We start from the raw sequence: 20,712 nt of genomic DNA, 5'->3' as shown, positions 1-20,712 counted from the left end.
CAGAACAAGCAGGCCCAAGTTTCTTTGTTCAGACCACATGGTGAAATCCCAACATACTTGTACTTGAGTGTTTTCTTTTCATGTCACTTTTTACTTCTCCTCCACTACATCTCTGCGGTAAATATTGTACTTTTCACAGTACTACAACTCAGAGTACTGTACTACTGCACTATATTACTTCATAACTGACAGCTTATTTAACTATTTAGCTAATAATCATGTAAATATACTTCATTATTTCACTGTAACTGAGTATTTCTACAGAGGAGTAGTAGTACTTTTATTGTAACACAGTATTTTCACAGTATGGTAGTATTACTTTTATTGTAACACAGTATTTTCACAGTGTGGTGGTAGTAGTACTTTTATTGTAACAGTATTTTCACAGTGTGGTAGTAGTACTTTTATTGTAACACAGGACCCTGACCCTAACACCCTTATTGCTTCACTAAAAACACAACAGCTAATGTCTAAACATTATAATCACATGCAACATCATACATGATAAACAAGCAGAGCATCAAAAACAAAGTGAGCCAACCAAGTTAGTAAATCACATGATACTGAACATAATTTTAACCTAAGCTTGTAGCAGTTATGTCATTCAAATTTATGTCTAATTTATTTACTACCGTCATCCGATCTCAGGAGAAGATCTCTCTTACCTTTAGGAGACTACGGAGATCAGAGATGAGCAGCACTGGACTTTGGTTGGAATGTGCAAAATACAAACTAGTTTTATTTGTATTTTTTACAAAAGAGACCACAAAATAGACCTCAAAAGAGACCCTGATCCTTTGTTGTCTCCTCCTATATATAGACTTCACCTTGGCGCTTCTTCAACCTCCAGGTCCATATAAGGTAGACAACAGATCATTCTTAAATCATTGGACAAAACAGTTTACGTAGTCAGACTTTTCAGACAGACTTATTCTTTAGATTAACACTTTCTTGCTAGATAGCATCAAAGTTCATCTGTAGTATGCAGCAAAACTACAGTTTCACCTTGTTGCAAGTTTTTGTTTAATCCACAATTTCAATAAGTCAATTAATCAATTGGTGTATCAATTATTTTATAGAAAAATAGAGATATAGGTTTTGGGTGTAGTGTGTCTCGGACATTCTTGGTGGATACCTCAACAATAAGAAGCTTGTTGTTAGTACAACCACAACAGCTCTTAGAGTACATCCACATTACTCCATTTCTATTTGGAAACGCTGTGTGTCCTGCGGCCTGGACTGTGTTGGGTTTTATCGTGACGTCATGGTTTCGGTAACCGGGGGTGTGGCCGTGGCTGCAGCTCTTTGCCTGATCACTCTTGTAATCTGGCCAATCAGGATACTGAGAAGTTAGAGTTCAAAATCTGCACCGCAGTCATTGGTTGTGATTGGACTCATATCTGCGCACACACGGAGAAAACAACCTGTCATGTCAGAGATTTAATAAACGACAGTGTTAGTGTCTTTTTCTGTTTAAATCCACTATTACTATTTCAGATAAACACAGAGCACATTTGTAGTTAAAGTCAGAAGATAGTGCAGAAGATAAAGCGATACTACCACCTAGTGTATGTAACTACACTGCTGTCCCTGAGGGATATACAGGTATATTTATTTATACGTATATTTAACGAGAGTATATTAAAAGCTTCACATCACAGGTGAAGTTTCCTTTAAAAAGATCTTTAATGGATTCAATTGTGTAGAAGAAAAAATAAAATCACAGACTCATAAATATACAATATGTCATATAGATATCTGATGATAGTATTTTGTGCATTGGGAAAGTAAATATGAAAATGAAAATATACACATTGTCAGAACACTGAATGTAAAACTGCACAGCAGAGACACTGGAACGATTCATAGTAACACAACTGAATTAGTTTTTTAGTAATTGCATTAATTAATTTATAATGTTGCATTCTTTTAAAATGTTAGATAATTGAACAATGCTGTACAATGTACATTTTAGTTTTTGTCCATTCCCGCTGTACGTTTGTAGTCTTTGTCTATCTCATGAAAGCTGCATGTATGAATCTGTAAATGTTGTAATGGCTCAGTGAACATACAGCATATCACAGTTTGACCTTGTCTATTTAAGAGCCAACTGATCACATGTCCCTTAAGGAGCAATGACAACGCTCTATATATGTTTTGTGTGCAAAATATAAATATACAAAGTTGTATATAAAGTTAGTTAACTAGTAACTAAAGCTGTCTAATAAATGTTGCAGATTACAAATTACAAGTAGCCTACAAGTACCTCAAATTTGCAGTAATTAAGTAAATGTGTTCCGCCACTAATTGAAGCAAGAATTTACTAAACTACAGTTCAAGAACTATATTGTCTGGCGGAAGACTGTGATGAGGATCATGTTTATTACATGTTAACTTTTGTTAATCATTTCTTTACTATAGTTGTATTATTGATTCATTGTAATGAAAAGTTCCCCTGTTTCTGAATCCGCGTGGTCGCTGTAATAAAGGCCGACCTCTTGCGGTTGAGCCTCGGCGGTGTTGCGGTCTTGTGGGCCTCATCCCTGCGGAACAAAGCACTTGTTTCAGAAGCTGTGTGACTGTGAAGGAAACCGTTGTCTGTCTCCGCCTGGGACAGCAGCTTCACGCGGAGTGGCGACTTTTACATTTAGTCTCAGATTAAGAAGTTTACTTTAACATTAATATAAACATTCGGTTGATTTTTTGACGGACATATTTTTCTCTCGACTGTTCCAAACTTTGAGAGCAAGGAGAGTTTTGACAGGAAACGGAGACTCCTTCAGCGATCCTCAGGTAAGGAAACATGACGTTTAAAGGTGAAATATGATCTAAATAACAGTAAGTCGAGTTATTCTATTAGACTACACTTGCATTAATTGTATGTCTTCTTATCAGGTTGTAATCAATAGTATTCGAGTGAACAGCGCATTAAGGGTAGTAACGGTAGTAACGTTAGATTTGTAACAGGTGGGACCCCTCATGTTGTTACCTAATCACGAGACGGTAACGCTGGTTAGCGGTGTAACGTCAGCTGAACTAACGTTGAAGTTGGTTATTGGTTATAAAGGAGTCAGTTAAAAACGATCAATACAAGAAACCTATTGGGACAAAACACAGAACCACACCAAGGAAAAACGTTCCTCAAACCTGTTACAGAAGTAGGAGTAGCAATGCCACAGTGTAGAAACTGTATAACAACCAAAATATACTTAAAGTAGCAAAAGTAAAAGTAATCATTATGTAGAATGCCCCATTTCAGAATGACGCACTAATGTGTGTATGTATGCCTCACTGATTTCAACTACATTTGATACTGCTGTGCAGCTTGATGTGTAATAATACATCATTAGTGGATTTATATTTTGTATTAATAATAACTAAAGTTACTAATACTTTCACATATATGTAGTGCAGTAATAAGTACAATAATGTGAGTAATGTGAATGGTGACATTCACGACGACAGGTTCACAACCTGTAAGCTGTAGATGTTTTCTGATGATGATGTTACGTGTGTGTGTGTGTGTGTGTGTGTGTTTATATCATTGACTGCAGAGCTCAACAGTAAGGATTTCCATTGGCAACCATTTTGAGAAATTCTTGGCCTTTTGTTTTCCAAATCAGTGACTCGGTAAAACTAGGTACAGCAAACAGCAAAATGTGCAGCCCAAAATAAATACATGTTTAATAGTTGTTTCAGTAATATTTAAATATTGCTGTTACAGTCTGAACCTAAATCAGATATCAAAGCTAGTGCAGTTACCTGCGTGCGCAGCATCTGTTTTAGAGACGGCGGTAAAGCTAATTAGGTTGTTTGACTCTGAGGTAACTCGACTAACCCATCAACATCAACATCACAATGTTCAAACTAATTCAACTAACAAAGGACCAGATTAACCTGAACAAAAAACAAAATTAAGTGGTGCATTGATGACGTATTTTTGTAGGCCAATCTAATTCCATTTTCCACATTGTTCCATATTCCTATTCTATTGTTATTTTGAATGATGAATGATCCTTTTATTCATTACACATTTTCCGTCCCTGCGGTGATTCGACAGAGATTGAAAGTTGAATCAGACTCCTTAGACCGTAGAATAGTAGACTATTCTACAGCGAACTACAACACGGTCGCATGAGTACACCACGAGGCTGATAAGGCTGATGTCGTCTCAATTAGCCACTTGTTAGCATCCCCCTTTTTTAAGACACGGAGGAGCCTCACAATTCACAAGAAGGGTATTTTACATATATAGCGTAGAACAAAACATTAAAACCTCTTAAGCTTTTCTGTCCCAAAAGACAAAAAAGTAAGACACGAATGTCGCAAAATTCATGGGCGCTACCGACTGCAGCATCTACAGAACATGCTCTGCCGGTCAGTACGATTAAATGCTCCCTCCATGAATTTTACTGTGTTAACTGTAGTTTATCTGTTTTGCAAGTAAAAAAAGTATGCATAAAATACTTAAAGCAAACTTTAAGACATCAAATAAAACAATAGGAGCAAGTTTTTGGTCAGGTTTTGTGTTTATTCAACACCATTTACTCTAACTTCATTAATATAGCTGGGGTAGACAAGCTATTAGAATCCCCCCCTCAGTATGATGTCATACCCTTCAACAACACCACCGTCTCCAAAATGACAAGTTGAATCAACATCTCTATAAAACCGTTCATGTATTAATGTGCATTAATTAAAGACACCTAAAGCATCTGCAACTGAATGCACACGTGTTTTTTTTTTTTTTTTTAAGACCCAGGTGTTTTTCCGCGGGGTGTTTTTGGGCAGGAAGTCGTGGCTGACTCCTGTGTGTATGCCAGTGGGTCCCAGCCTACATCGGGCTCGGGCCTAATTGTTTTTGACAGATGGGAGACATGTGACTGTTTGACTGGAATTCCATTATTAGCAGCAGATGATAGAATCTCTGTGTTAGAGGAGCTCAGGCTGCGGCTGGTGGGTGTCTGACCTGACCTGTGACTGTGGTCCAAACACTGTGCTCTCTGCCCAGCATGAAAATGAAGTTTGTGAGCCAGTTTTACACAAACAGCACTGTACTATTACTACTGCTTCTGCTACTACTACTGCTGCTGAGTAAAAGTACACTGCACTGTGTTGGGAATTTGCTGTTAAATAAATATAAAGCTTCCCCTCACAGCTTTAAAGATTAATCGATTAGTTGTCGATAATTAAATTAGTCATCAACTATTTTGAAAATCAGTTTGAGTAATTTTCTAAGAAAAAAAGATTTTTTTTTACTCGGTGATTAATTCATTTGTCAATAAGATGTAAAAATAAATAGTGGAAAATGCCCAATATCCCAAGTTAATGTCACCAAATGTTTTGTTTTGTTTGACTAACAATTCAAAATCCAAAGATATTCTGTTTTCTTCCACTAAGACCAAGCAGCATATTCCTATGTTTGAGAAGCTAAAACCATCACTTTGTTTCAAGTTAAACCGTTAATCATTGCAGCTCCAGCTCTGTCTGTGATTTCTGCCTCCCAAAGATTCGCACTGCAGTACTTTCAAATGCTTCCTGTAGAAAATTCCTACTTTAATACATTGAATAAAACGTTTTGAGCCCATATTGGCTGTTTGGCAGGTTTAGAGGAGTTAAAAAAAAGAGCCAGTTTGTGCTCAACATGTACTTTTCCTAATCTTCTATCTGGGGTCTTGGGTGGTTGTTTGGTCGTTCTCAGTATAATTTGGTTTCATTGTAATTCCAGACACTGACAGTATAAATTAACCTAAGACCCAGTGGCTTAGGAGACGGCCCGTTTATCAACATTAAAGGACACCTGACACCGCTGTGCACCACATCCACCTGTCCTCCCCTCTTTCTGTCTCTTTCTCCGGCCTCACTCCACTCAGGAGCAGCACAGAGGAGCCCTTGTTTGATCCTCCCTGGACAGTGCCCCAATTTTCCTTTTTTTTTTTTTACCCTGACTCCATGGCAACATTGTTCCCGTGACGAGCAGCCTTGACTTTTGCCCCTCCTGCTCCAAAAACAAAGGCAAGAAGTTATTGGAGAGAGGGAGAGAAGGGGGAGAGGAGAGCCTGGGGACAGGAGGAATTGTGAGGGGGGGATGAAGGATATGGAGGAATGAGGGAGGAAATAATGGGAAGGTGTCTTGGATGGAGGCTCTGAGGCGAGACTCCTTCTGCTGTTTGTGCCAGTGTCCCATAAAGAAAGGAGAGTTACTACTGGAGACTGTGGGCAGTGCCAGGGACTGTCTCTCTGTCTGTCCGTATGGCCGCTAAGACTGGGTTATATAGACGGTCTCACGGATGTGAGGAGGAAACTTTTAGATCGTTCGTATCACATCGTGCAGGATTCTCCGAGCGCGTCTCAGTGTCTGATAGTGTGACACTCGTGACCTTCGAAGATGCAGCTCGCACAAATCAAGCTTCACTCCCTCGCATTCTCGCCAAGGTGCCTGAACAGGAACAAAACGTAGTGGAAAGAGTTATTTGTTGTTGTTAAAACTATTGCTGTTGTGCCGCTGGAAGCACTTTGCAAACATCCCTGAAAAGATGAATCAAATATCCGTTATTTTCATCAGCAATTAAGCTCCTGATTATTTGCAGGTTTGGTCTATAAAATGTAAGTGTTTAAAAAAACGGCCAACCCAATTTCACTGAGCTCTATGTGACATATCACATGGTTTGTTCAGCTAACAGTCCGAAAGTAAAAAACTTTCAGTTGAGTTCACTTTCATTCATGACAAAATCGTTTGACATTGACCTTTTTACTTGAAAAATGACTCAAGGATTTATCAATATATCAAAATAGTTAATACATTTTCTGCTTTTTTCTGTTATACATTTAGAACACATTGTGTTTTGGACTGTTGATCTGATGAATCAAGTCATTTTAAGACCTGACCTCTGGCTCTGGGCATTTTCACTACTTTATGACATTTTATAGACTATACAATGAATCAGTTAATTCTCTAAAAAAGATGAATCAACAAAAGCAATAATTAGCTTCACCCTTTGGATTAATGACTTATGTCCCTTATTGTTATGTTGTGTATTTGATAGATGACGTGTTACTGTCTGTTACTCAAGCACTGTGGTCATATCAGGGTGAGATTAGAGTTGGCAAAGAAAGTAAAATAAGCGTTAATGTTCCATTTTTTAGTTTTCTGCAGTAACTTTCTCTGCTTTTTACATGCCTTTTAACTGAAACATGTAGGCAGCCCCCTCCCTGTAGGGCTCAATGTAGAAGAGTGTTAAGTCGTATACACTGTGACCTTGGATATCTCTCTGTAAGATTTAGTAACGAGAAAGAAAACAAGAAAAATGTGCTTGGGGATTAGCGGGAGTTGAAATGTTCAAAGACTGGCTGGACATTGTGGAGGCTGGAGAGAGACTCCTACAGTCTGCGAAGAGGCAAAAAGGAAAGTATTGTTGTTTGGCTGCGCTCCCTGTCCTGGTACCGACATCTCCACACTGATTCTGACTTTGCTGGTTCAGAAACCTCAAGGCTTAAGGTCAACGTTCTAATATATTTATATTTTCTGTTAATGTAGGAAAGCAGTTCTAATCTAGTTTATAATATGATAAGTGCTGAACTTTCTGCTCCCTGTAAAACCTAATTTACTCAACGTGACAGAAATGAAAAGTTGCACAAACAAGCCTAACTTGTGCCCTCGTAAATCACACTCCCTGGAAGTGGTAAAACATTTACACTGTTCTGTTACTAAATGTCATTACCAAAGACAGTCACGCCTAACTTCTCATATCTCCACGTAGCATTACTCATATCAGTGCTGCTGAAAAACAGAGACGGACAAATCTCACCAGCTTTTACACTTTGCTCTCTCCACTATCCACAAACTCTTTCTGTTTTGTCCGCTTTTGTTTTTACAGTTCGGGACATCTTTGAGCGATGTTTGACAAGCAGCACTACGAGAGTCCACCTGTCTACAGTCCTCCCTTCAGCTCGCCATCCAACAATGGCTTTGGCCCTCCAGGCAGCTTCAATGCCCCTCAGAGCGATTACAATGCATACCCACCTCCCCCGGGATCGTACTACATTGAGGACAAACCGCAGCACTTCTACAAATGGCTGTCACCTCCGGGGATCATCAAGGCCATGATGGCTACGGTGATCGTGTTGTGTGTGGCGATATTTGCCTGCGTGGCCTCCACTCTCATGTGGGACATGCAGTATGGACTGGGAATAGGCTATGGCGGTGGCGGTGGATACGGTGGCGGCAGCTACGGCTCAGGATACGGTGGTTATGGAGGAGGCTACGGAGGAGGAGGCTATGGAGGAGGAGGCTATGGAGGAGGAGGCTACGGCAACAGCTATGGCTCCTACGTCTCACCGTACTCAGCCAAATCTGCCATGATTGCCATGGCAGCCATCAACTTCATAGGGGCACTGGCCTTCTTCATTGCCAGCTTCTCTAAATCCAACATGGTCCGCTGTAGGAAGTTCTTTCTGGCCCTCATGATAGCCAGCATCATTATGGCTATCCTGCAGGTAAGACTCATTCACATTTTATAGTCTCCAATCACTTTATGTGGAGGAAACATAAAACAGGACACTGGTGACGGGTGATTCATTTGAAGCACAAGATGTATCTGTAGCGGGAACAAGAGAGCCAAATATTACAGAAATCACAATCTAAGTAGAACATAGATCACTTTAAATCAGACGGAAGACTCATCAAAACAAGTGCCGGGCAAGAGATTTACTTGACTTTTGCTTTCTGATTTTCCTAAACCAATAATATCCAGAGCTTAGCACTTTGTCTTTTATTCTCAAGAATAAGGACATTGTTTCTCATAGATTTTGCGGCTCCTGTTGCTAAATCAAAGTCTGTACCTTTTGTTTGTATTCATGTCATACACACCCAGCCCACAGTGGCTTAGAATACACCAAAGATCGTACACTGGACATATGCTGTGGTGTGTACCAACGGTTTAAAGTGGAAACTGCTGCACAAACTTCACACCCAGAAAAACAAAATATATTGTTTCTCCGCTCATAAGGTTCATGGCAAATATCCATAACTACCCCCGAGCTAAAACAGGTTAAGACTTTTATCATTATCCAGCAACAAGACACTAAGATGCAGGGCAATATACTCAAGCCATTGCTGTAAGGGACAAGAATGCTAAAACTGAAATTAATTTTCAATCTTACCTGAGTCACGCACAGAGAGTGTTGACCTCTGTTTAGATTCTGCTGCCTGATTCTACACTGTAGATGTTTAAAAGGATGTGAATTACATCAGCAATTCCCTGCTGCAGCATCTCACATTCATGTCTAATATTTGGAGTTTCCCTTCTCACATCCCAACGAACAGTGAAAGCACACGTCTCTGTCATGAACGGTATTTAAATGTGCATGTTTTTGAAACACCCTGAACACCAGTGTATAATGTGAAACAAGACTCTGTGTGGACACAGTTTAACTCTCGGTGGTCTACACACTGAGTCGGTTAAAGCACATGTTCATACACAAGTACGTTCAAGATCACACTGTTATAATAGTGCTAACATACTAATAGTGTGATCTGTGCTCATTGTTATCGATCATTGTTTGTTCCAGGGCATCATCAGCATCGTCTACATCGTTGGGGTGAACCCCATGGCCCAGGGCTCCTCCAGTATGAGCTACAATCCCATGTTAATAATGTGCCAGAACCTCTACCAGACCACCTACTCACAGATGGGAGGAGTGGGAGGCTTCCCCATTTACAACCAGTACCTCTACCATTACTGCTTTGTTGACCCACAGGAGGTGTGTAGATACTAAGTAGACATCAACGGTTGAGTCAGTATTTGACATAACTCTCTTGAGGATCAATTCAAGTAGATGTATTATTCTATTTATAACATTATTTTAAACTGATTGGGCTAGAGTAGTAACTGTAGTAGCTTATTTGGAAGGTATTTTTAAATGGGACGAGCGGTGAAGGCCACAACATGTATTTTTAACTAACTATTGTATCTGAACTACAGCCCAAAACACACATATGTTCTATATACAGTGATATAAAACAAAGACAAGCAGCAAATCCTCACATTTCTGGAGCTGAAACCAGTACATTTTTGGCATTGTTTATTATTAGATTTTTTTGTTGTTATTGATGATTAGGTTTGTGTTCATAAAATGAATGTGGTTGAAATGCTTTGTGTTTGCTTGTGTATCACTCGCCAACATTTTATGTGAAACTTTGTTAAAAATGTGAGATAAATCTGGACTCATATTCGCATATTATCAGTCCTTTTCTGTTTTGTAATATGTTATCATGCAGCATTTGTTACAGTTTTTGGGTTCACAGAGCCACACAATGTGATATTTATTTCACTGAATGAAGTCACACGTGTACAATATTTGTGTACTTTGACTACCAGGATAAAGTAGCTTTATCTTACAGCTTATCTCCTTGAGAACGTTCCAGTTTTTATTCTCATATTCTTGCTTTTCCAGGGAGTCGCCATGGTGTGTGGATTCCTGGTTGTCTTTGCCTTCGGTGTTGCGGCTTTCTTTGCTCACAGAACAAGAGGGAAGATCTGGCGCTACGGGAAACCAAATATCTACTGGGAAGAGCCTCTTGTTGGCGGGAAGGCCTCAGAGGGCAGAGACGTAGAGGAATGGGTAAGAGACAACAGGTTAATAAGATTTACATGGGATTTACAAAGAAAAATCATATTTCCGACCCTAACTGACCCTGAGTTTGGGCATGCACAGCTGGCAGCCAAATGAACAGGGTTTAACAGAGGGTTTAAATCCAGCCTAAGAAAAGTTGATGGAATACAATGTTCACAGACGGATTTGATTAGAGGATCAAACTAGAGAACATCTTGCGTTGGGGTCACGCCAGCCCAAATCGGGCTTTACTTTTTTCAGGTTCCGTCTTATATTTTTCCCAAATTCCGTGTTTTCCATTTGGATTGTTCTGAATTCTACAATTTGAGCTCATTTTGTCCGCAGAAAGAGTGTCTAATCATGTAGTGGGTGAATAAAATGTAAAGAAATTCCATAATTCAATATTTAAAATGTAATGAATATCAATAATTTTGATGCATCACAATATTGCACTATTTTTTTTTAGTAATCAATACAGTTGTAAAACTATGCGCACACGCTCCCCGGTCAGCTACCACCACAAATACAATCCAATCCTGTAGGAAACAGTGATTCTGTGCCTACGCTGAAGCTGTACTTATGCTGATGTAAAGTAGGTAAAGAAGGTTGGCTGCAGTGAGGTATTCCTCCTGCTTAAGTAGTCATCAGTTATAAAGATGGGTTAGAGGATGGTGGTGATGCAGTAAAATAAAGCTGTGACTTTGCACATTACCAAAGTTGTTTTGTCACTTGTTATGCTATGTGACACAATATGTCCAGATGTTGTTCACCAGTTCAACATCTCTCATATGTTTTCATTGTTTGAGTTAGAAGTCATATACAGATCTTTATGAGTTTACTGGCTCCAGCAGGGAAATGGTCAGAGTATCATAACAGTGTTTCCTCTGACTGAATCACTTTGTTCAGGGTCAGTGAGTGTTTGCTCATGGTCTACTACCTGGTTTCACTCTGAATAATCATTAACCACCTGAGAAGATGATAAGCAAGTAGGCGGTTTCTAGAGAGACGGCCTTCGGGTTTTTAAATGTCAACATCACACGAGTCACATGAGACCTGAGATACGGGTTAATTATTGACTCGACCTGCCACTTTTCAAATGATGCCTGTTGTATACAGTGAATGACAATAAGTTAACATCAAAAGCTCTGTACACTCAGTTTTTTATCTTAAAACTAGGTCTGTAGAATATGTCCGCTCTGTTTCTAAAAACTGTAGTCAGCATCCTCCCCAACACATGATGTCCACATCCAATGTTTGCTTTAACACAGGGGAGTGTCAGGAACACAAATCAATACATGCAGACACATGGCATATTGTACATGAATGCCAATTGCAAGTGAAAGAAATACAAATGCATAGAAAAAAAGCCAAATAAACAAAACTAAATATTGCTAGTAGTCCTTTACGCCCCACCCAGCCATCTATTTGCCCATGCTAACTGACAGTGATACGTCTAGCATCCAAACCTTATTTAAATGGTGTGCTGATTGTTTTATTTTAGTAAGGGGTTGACGGGTACACTCCAAGGACTTAGAAGTACTCGCTTAGCTCTAATATTTGATCAAATTAGTCAATGAAGTGCGTAGAAAGTGCTGCCGGTCACACTTTATCTCTGGCACTATACAGACGTGGTGTTTTGTTGGATTATATAGAGCTGTTTGTTTTTAAGAGTGGTCGTCTTTGCCTAGAACATGGATACATGCACACGCAGGTGTACAGGCAGAGCAGAGTAGATGAGTCAAGCCTAGAGTGAATACTATGACGAGCACTAGTGTCTGACAATGGAGCCATGCTCACTGATGTCATCGGACTGAATGGTGGGTACAGTAATGGAGTGGATGCTGCTGCTGCATTTAAAAGTTTCACCAAATCGTGATATTTGATGTTAATATTGCTTTAAGAAAGAGAAAGAGATATTTAGTTTATTATAAAGGGTAGTGAAAAGGGCAAAGAGTATCCAAGGAAGATGAATCTTGGAAGATGTGATTGTTATTGAAGGTCTGATGACTTTATTATCTATAGTTACATATGTTATCTTTGGAAAAACCTTAATAAACTGGGTATCTTAGTGTGGTAGAATTGAACTCATATTTCCACTGTTCCTGCAGTTATATATTTTCTATGTTGCTGCGCTACCTGCAGTCTGTATCTGTGCCACAAAATGAGTCATCGGGCTTGTCTGACTCCTTTAAACACAAGGCCAGTGACAGTCTGAGGCGGTGGTTGGTTTGAGATTGTACCCATCTCTGTTGCTGAGCTCAGGGAGGCCTGGCATGCTCTGATGACCTCACACACTGGCCTCATTCAGCTGCGGCATTGTGTCTGCTGCATGAGGTCATCAGAGTCGGTCTCTGCAGGGCTTGTCATTCAATGAGGTTTTTAGATTTGAAGACCTGATGATTTATTTTTATTTTCAAAATGAATTCCGACGTAATTGACCTGCTTATCTACAGCTAAAGTTGTCCTTCCAGATGATGCAGTGCAAAGTCGATTGTGATTTGAAAATTGCAACATTCATTGTATTTTCTCTTTTAAATATGTCAATCGCTGCTACTAAATATAACTTGCTGTGAATGCATTCACTGCTTCTCCTTCTCCTTTTATCACACATGCACTCTTCACTCACTTTGCATGTCGCTGTGCTTTGCTTTGCTCCTTGTTCTCTCATCAACATCCACTGCTTCGCCTCGCTGCCTCACTCGCTCTCTCTCCATCTGTGTCTTCATGCTTTTCTTCACCAGGTCCAGGACTCTCAGACATTCTTACTTTGCGTACACACTGTGCTGCACACTGAGAGTGCATTGTTGGGATTCTTACATGTAGCAAAGTCTTCAAATAGGGTTCTCCTGCAGCTGCAAGAAGGGCAAGTCTCCCCCACCCGAGTACTCCACCCACCATGATTATTGTTTCTTGGGGGCTAGGCTGATGCTCCTGCACTGTGAGGAATTTAAGAGATTGCTCAGTAATCTACCACCCAAGTAAGCAGGAGGGTGAATGTTTTTTTTTAGGGTTATGTAAAGTTGGGGAATAGTACATTCTCACCTCTAAGCAGGACTGGTTCTGAAATACATTATAGACAAGTACAGGAATTCTTAATGCCTTCTTGTGCAGGTGCAGTAGGTGGTAGATGTCTTATTTCAGAGGAACACAATTCCTCACGATGCTCTGCACAGTTTTGATGTTTTTCCAGCCCCAACCATTCTCAGTGCTATTTAGTGTACAAAGTCAGGTGCCTGCTTAATTTAAAACCCGCCCCACATCCTCTTTGTGGTATTACATTTGAAAAACAACCAAAGGGCCTCTGCTAAAGTCAGTTAGTCCTCCGCGTAGCAGAGAAACAGTAAGACTTGTCTAAAATTTAGACTTAAATGTTTTGTGTCGAGGTTGTGTAAAAGATATCTAATGATTGATACGTTTACTGGAACCAGTGGGGGAAACAGTAACCACCCCTGAGGCCTTCATTGTGAGGAATTCCCTCATGCAGGCTGTCTGAACTCACAGGAAGGACTTGAAAATACAGATTAAGGGGAATTTATTTACGTGACAGACCTTTTGTTTGAAGACAGAAAGGGTGAACACATCCGTTCCAGGTGTTCATGAAGACAGAAGACAATAGAAAGAAGTGAAAGTAAAGCTGAAATTATTGTCAGATATTTTCTGTGTGTATATATTATATCCTCACTTATGACCACTCTTTTTAGGTTATAGGGCTTTTAGAAAGAAACTTAATGAAATGCTGTAAACAAAAGACCATCAATGGTTTAGTCAGCCTTTGCTTTTGTTGTCTTGACCTTTTCAAGCGCGGTGAACCAAACAGATAACCCTCATTGGAGGAGTTGGCCTGTGCTGTCCAATTACACGTCTGACTGTTCTCTCAAGGAGAAAAATAACGGTTTCTGTAACAGGATGCCAGTCAGAAAATGAGCCTGTAGCTTTAGGTGTTTGTTTGTGTTTGCTGAGTCTGTTCCTTCCTGCCTGCTATAGGTGAACAATGTGGAGGAAAGCCGCAGCGTTCAAGACGCCCCCACCCTGCTGGTGTCCGAGAAGGGAGCCGGGCTGCTCAACGCCTCAGTGAACAGTGTCATCTCCTACCCCCTGCCCAAGGTGGACAGCAGCTCCTACAATGAGGACACCATCGACAACAAAGAGTGGGTGACCTGTATTCTCAGCCCCTTTGTCCGCTCAGATTATAGAATTATACATACAAATCAGATTAAGCCCCAGACTTCAAGATGAGTCGTCAAAAGCATTTTTATGTTTTACAGGAAGACAGATATATTTGGTATATAACATATAGATAGATAGATACAGTAGATAGATAGATAGATAGATTGATTCCGCACAAACAATGAACCTCCAAACATGTGACTACACAAGCGATATCTAATCACTGCTCTGTTTTAAAGCCCATGAAAACATATTGCCCTCTGTTGAGCTGTGTGTGTGACCTTTGAGCTCTTGTTGGATTAATTTTCCCTTCTTTTTTTTTCTCATGCTCATTGAAATCTCTTAGGAAGGGAAAAGGCAGCATGTTGGTGAACGAATGTAATTGCTTTTCTTTAATGCTAGAAATGATTTCTCCTGCACCTTGTTTTTGTTTGCATTGGTGTTCTCAAGCCTGCAGTGTGTTTGACTGAAAGTGCATTGCTCCTCACGGTTACTTAACATCTCGGTACCTTTGAAAAAACAAGCCAAGCTCGTATCAGAAATATGCTCTGAATGACCTGATTAAGGTGAATCGCACTGTTAATGTTCAACACTAAGACCAAATAATACAATTTTACAAAGCAGGATTTAGCTTTGGTTCAAAGTACAGAATATTATTGTTTTGACGATTTCCTCTCTCACAAAGTGAACATAGCTGGCGTTTTCATAAGCAGAGGAATGTCGGAGTGCTCTATTGTTGACAGACTTTTTTTCCTAAGAAGTTGTAATATCTGCACTGCTGGATTTGGATTCGTCTACAAATCCCTCCGAACAAAATTGAGCATGTTTCCTCCTTCCCGTTGTTAAAGTGCTGTCCCTGCTTCCTGGTCACTGAGTCAAAGTGTAGGGGGTAAGAAACAATAATCATCAGAGGGTCAAAGTGTTTACCTTCCTCCATATGGTATCTGTCTGGGCCATATAAGTTAATATTTGTTTTTTTTTAGACACTGTCTCACATATTTAAGTTCCTGGTGTTATTTGGGTCCTGATTGCTTTATTTGTTCTATGTGGTCAAGAGCACAAGTTCCACTGGGAATGGGGTGATTTCAGTAACCTCTTTAAGGTTATATTTTGAATAAAGTCTCTCCAATGAAATTGTGGTCTTAGTGTAATGCTATTTCCATGAAAAATACTTAGTGGTTCCAGTGGGAAGGCAGTCATTACAGAATTGTTTTCATTTTTATGTTGCTGTCCTGCAGGTACTCGGAGAGGACCACCAGCAGACCGTCAGAAGCCTTCTCCCATGGCGGAAGAACCAGCTCCAGCCCGTCAGAGGAGACTGGCGGCGGTCGCAAACCCTCTGCCAACAGGGGCAAGAGACGCAGACGTAACCCTGAGCTGGACGAGTCTCAGTATGAGACGGAGTACACCACAGGAGGAGAAACGGGCAATGAACTTGACGAAGAAGAGTGGGAGAAGTACGAATATACTATTGTATCTCCCTGCAGCTCATACTTTGTCTGGATTAAAAATGGAAATGTTATTATCTTGGAACAAAGAATGTTGATTGCAGTCTCTCCCTTAGGACCAGACCCAAATTCTTTGATTCAAATGAACAACTGTAAGCTCAGAAAATCAAGCTCACATTAGAGTGACACGATTTACAGGAACATGCAGCTGGAGCATCTTTTGGATAGAAGTACAGAATAGTAAATAAACAGATGCTTAAACAGCAAAGCTTGGAAAAGGCTGCAGGCTGTACGCGCTTCTCTCTGTCCAGGAGGGTAGTTAATCCTCTGAGGCATTCAAGTTCACATGGGCTGTACTCAGGAGTAATGAGAATTGGACCAAAGGTACAAAACATGGTCGTCATTGTAGTTCATGAGAAAGCAGTTTTATTTGGCTGTTGTTCGATCCACCGATACTAACACAGCCTTATTGAAACCAGCACCTACACTATTACTCATTGACCAGTGCACTGCGTTCCTGTGCTTCAGTAGTAAACTTGATAACCTCAGTAAAGGTTGTGTAAAAGTGTGATGTTCTTGTGCAGAAAGTGTTTTTAAGTCTTTCTGATGAGGTTTTTCTCTGATGCTGAATTCTCTCCTCCTCCTCCTCCTCCAGTACGTACCCAGATATAACATCTGATGCTCAGCGTCAAGACTATAAGAGAGAGTTTGATGTCGACCTTAGGGAATACAAGCGCCTGTGTACTGAGATGGACGACATTAATGACCATTTGAACAAACTCAGTCGGCAGCTGGACACCCTGGATGACACCACTGCCAAATACCAGGTCAGATATATGCAGTGCCCACCTCCTACACTCAGGAGAAAGGAAAGTATGAGTCAGGAATACAATACGCAATATTATTCCCTTTCACTGTAACTGTAATAGTGAAAAAATAAGCCTCATGAATTAAGAAATGTTATTATTCTTTCTGCCAAAACAAGCTTCTCTTTCCTTACACCAGATATCATATCTAACATATTTGACTTCGTCTTGGGTTGTTGTTGGAACATCTCAGTCCTCTATCTCCATTTTCCTGACACTATTATGTACGGCATTGAAGAGATGCAAGTATACATTGCGAAGACTTAGATAGACACACAAAGACTAAAATCCCTGATCATCAAGGTCCTGAGTGCACAAAACAGATGTAAAACGGGAAAAGACAAGATTCAGTTTGTATGTGAGAGACACAGGATCACAACAAATGTTTTTTCCTCATTTTTCCACAGGCTGTAGCAGAGGAATATAATCAGCTGAAGGATCTGAAGCAGGTGAGCAAACATCTCTGATGATACTTTATATAAACTAAACTCCATAAAGACTTTACTCAAAATATATTGCAGTTATTTGTGGAAGCATTACGTTATTAACATCCAGCTACAAAATGTCACCTCATTTAGATTTCATCGTATTCTTTTGTACATAAAGCTTTTTCTCTAAACATTTTCCTTGACAGTTCATCATGAAGCTTTTATAACTTTTTCTTTAGAGCAGAAGAGCTAACATTCTCACTGTCGAGCATTATTGAATAACTCGTGCATTTTTGTGCTGTTTTGTATTATTACACGACTCATCTAGTGTTCTCTCTCCTCTGTAGACATCCGACTACAGGTCTAAGAAGAAAGAGTGTCGCATGCTGAGACACAAGCTGTTCCACCTCAAACGCATAGTGAAGGACTACGACAAGAACCACTGATGAACCCACTGAGTCCTGACACTCAGCTCTGTGGTCCTCACAGCAAACAGTCACAGACACACAGGCCAAGATACACTCCAAAATACTACAAAGACTGTGACATGCCAAGACCAAAGTTACCTGTACAGAGTCAACATACTCTGGATAACACCCCACAAACACACACACACACACACACACACACACATAGGGAACATCAGTTATGAATAAATAACTACTTTTTTTTTAGAAGAAAATGGAAGCAGGGCGCTCAGCTGTAGCCACTTCCACAGCAAACACTGCCTTTTCAGCATCATTGTTCGCAGTGTTCAGTCACTTGTGCGGATCAGAGGGTGTGGTTTTGAGAAATGTCATTAAAAATGTACCTGACCTGCAGTCACCTGTGATAACACTGTGCTAAGTTTCTATGGCTCTGTTTGCTCTCCAACTTGTCTTTGTTTTATCTCCACAGATAAGAGGTGGAGCAGTATTGTAGAGAACGTAGTAATGGGTGAGACGGGTTGCTAGGATTGTTTTGCGAGCAAATCTTTGTCACATCTTCTGCAGTAGTGTTCGTAACTAATTTTAACGTCAGTGAAGTTGAAACTGCTCTCTGCCGGGACCACGTGTTTTTACTGGCTTTTTTTTTTTTTAACCAATATTTTTACATTGATTGTCATTGATGCAGTGAGACCAAAAAGGGGACAAAGTCGCCATTGAGATATGTGAGACATCGTTGTTTTATATATGTTTTTAATGAATATTGTTCACACTACGTACCAAGAAGAAATTTACAGTATATGTTTATTAGATTCAGCAGATATCTTAGTTCTGTCTTTTGAACCTACTAAAGACTCAATGTGGTTGATTTTTGATCATTCAAAATGTGCTTAAGCTATGCAAATGAGTAAAACTAAATCCTGACTACTTTATCTTATATTTTTTATTATGCAAGCTCCTCAACAAACTGGAAAACACTGTTTCTTTCACTGTCTATAAGCTACGCTCATCTTTTCATTTGATTCTTTGCCAATGAAAAATGATCATCTGCTAATTCCATGTGTGGTCATTTTTGTATTAATCCCTTTCTTGTGCAAAGTGTTAGGATCTAGTGGATGTTATAATGTGTTAATTATTCAGACACACTTTTGATTTCTCATGCATTTGTATTTTTACAAAGAACAATGTTGTCATTTTACAAACCATTTGCGAGCCATTTATTTTTGTACGAATTTATTTCCTTCGATGCTATTATAAGACCATTTTTTGTAACTGTATACTTCCAGAAGGTATGATGTCTAAAAAGTACTGAGTTCAATAATAATAAAACATTCTAATTCTCTTATAATTAGATAAACCCGTCTCTTACTTTTTCACGTCTTCCATGTTTTGCTGACCCTGCTGATAGCTGCAGCTTTGTGCGTCTGCAGTGAGCGTCCAGCAGGGAGAGCAGGGTGACTTCAGGGAACCACGATCCAATCACTGTCAGCTCAAGGTAAGCTGTTGCTGCCCTCTTTTGGTAAACTACTTTAAAACCAACTTACTATACGAGAGATGTTCAGCACCAGTATCTGCAATTTCACAATGGTGTTGTTTAAATGTCATTGTATATTGTTTTTTTGCAGTTAGTAGACAAAATAACAACATTTTTATTTTTATTTTCTACTTGAATAACTAACGAAATGCTACAAAACACTAATTAACCTTCAGTTTTGCTTCTTGTGTGTTCGTGTAATCTGTACTCTTTCCAGATTTCATGTCCATCTGCTTGACACCTGAAGTTTCTAAACAGCCTCCTGGATTCATTTTCTTCATTTATATTTACAATTGCAATGTCCGTGTATCCTGGAAGAGGGATCCTTCCTCTGTTCCTCTTCCTGAAGTCTCTTCATTTTTATCCAGTTAAAAGTTCTTTTGGAGAGCTTTTTTTTTTCCAAAGTGAGTGTCTCAGGACAGAGGGTGTTGTATGCTGTACTGATTTTAAAGTACTTTGAGGCAAATGTGTGATATCGAGCTGTATAAATTAAATCAACTTGACATTTTTAATGCAAATGTGTATGCCCAATATCAAGAATAGAACTGCAATTCACAAGTATTTTCATGATCAAATAACCATTTGTTTGTCATTAATTGATTAATGATTTAATCTATAAATTATCACCAATCGTGAAAAAGACTCATCACAAGTTCTGAGAGGTAAAGGTGTCATCTTAAAATTGTTTGACCAACAGTCCAAAACATATTCACGAACGAATAATTAATATGAAGCACAGAAAAGCAGAATATTCTGACATTTTGAAGCTGGATCAAATATTCAACAATTTTACTTGATTGGGCGAATTAAGTAAGTGTTATTATTTCAGCTCCAAACACTTTGACATTAAAATGACTGGCAAAGTGTTTCTGATTTTTACAGATGTGTGCAGTGCCTTAATGTCTCAGAGACATAAGTCATCCACAGAGACATACATTTTATTTTATTTCTCGTAATGCAAAAATAACCAGTCGTATGAACTTCTTTTGCATTTGTTTTAGGTTTAGCATGGTCAAAGAAACATGCTTCTTTATAAAGCAAAGCTACACAGTCAAATCACTCTCCTTATATTCCAACAAATAACACAAAGTGATTCAAGAGCAGTATAATTGTTGTCTTTTTTATGGGGAATACAAAAGAGATTTACCAAAAACACGTTTTTCCCCACTTTGTCTTTTCTTTCAGTCAGTTAATTTGGCAAGAAAAACATGTGTCACATTGACTGTCACT

The 20,712-nt window shown here is 39.4% G+C and overlaps 1 protein-coding gene across 1 annotated transcript; it reads left to right on the top strand.

Moving 5' to 3' along the window:
- The first annotated feature begins 1,351 nt into the window (after nt 1–1,351).
- LOC142946763 (occludin) lies at nt 1,352–19,305 on the top strand. The gene is made up of 9 exons (XM_076088266.1): nt 1,352–2,793; nt 7,878–8,496; nt 9,571–9,762; nt 10,456–10,623; nt 14,599–14,762; nt 16,020–16,238; nt 16,885–17,056; nt 17,503–17,544; nt 17,871–19,305. The coding sequence occupies exons 2-9, from the start codon at nt 7,897–7,899 to the stop codon at nt 17,967–17,969; spliced, it is 1,656 nt and encodes a 551-aa protein (XP_075944381.1). The 5' UTR covers nt 1,352–2,793; nt 7,878–7,896; the 3' UTR covers nt 17,970–19,305.
- Nucleotides 19,306–20,712: the final 1,407 nt, after the last annotated feature.

This window comes from Anarhichas minor, unplaced genomic scaffold (assembly GCF_050575085.1).
Source record: "Anarhichas minor isolate MPS153535 unplaced genomic scaffold, ASM5057508v1 ptg000010l, whole genome shotgun sequence".
In the NCBI taxonomy this organism is placed as follows: Eukaryota; Metazoa; Chordata; class Actinopteri; order Perciformes; family Anarhichadidae; genus Anarhichas; species Anarhichas minor.
This window is presented reverse-complemented; position numbering and strand designations above follow the sequence as displayed.

What these genes read in the sequence shown, in the direction of transcription:
- LOC142946763 (XM_076088266.1), top strand. Translation starts at nt 7,897, where the DNA reads ATGTTTGACAAGCAGCACTACGAGAGTCCACCTGTCTACAGTCCTCCC. An exon ending in GACGAAGAAGAGTGGGAGAA is followed by an intron (nt 16,239 to 16,884) that starts GTACGAATATAC and finishes CTCCTCCTCCAG; the next exon opens with TACGTACCCAGATATAACAT. An exon ending in AGCTGAAGGATCTGAAGCAG is followed by an intron (nt 17,545 to 17,870) that starts GTGAGCAAACAT and finishes TCTCCTCTGTAG; the next exon opens with ACATCCGACTACAGGTCTAA.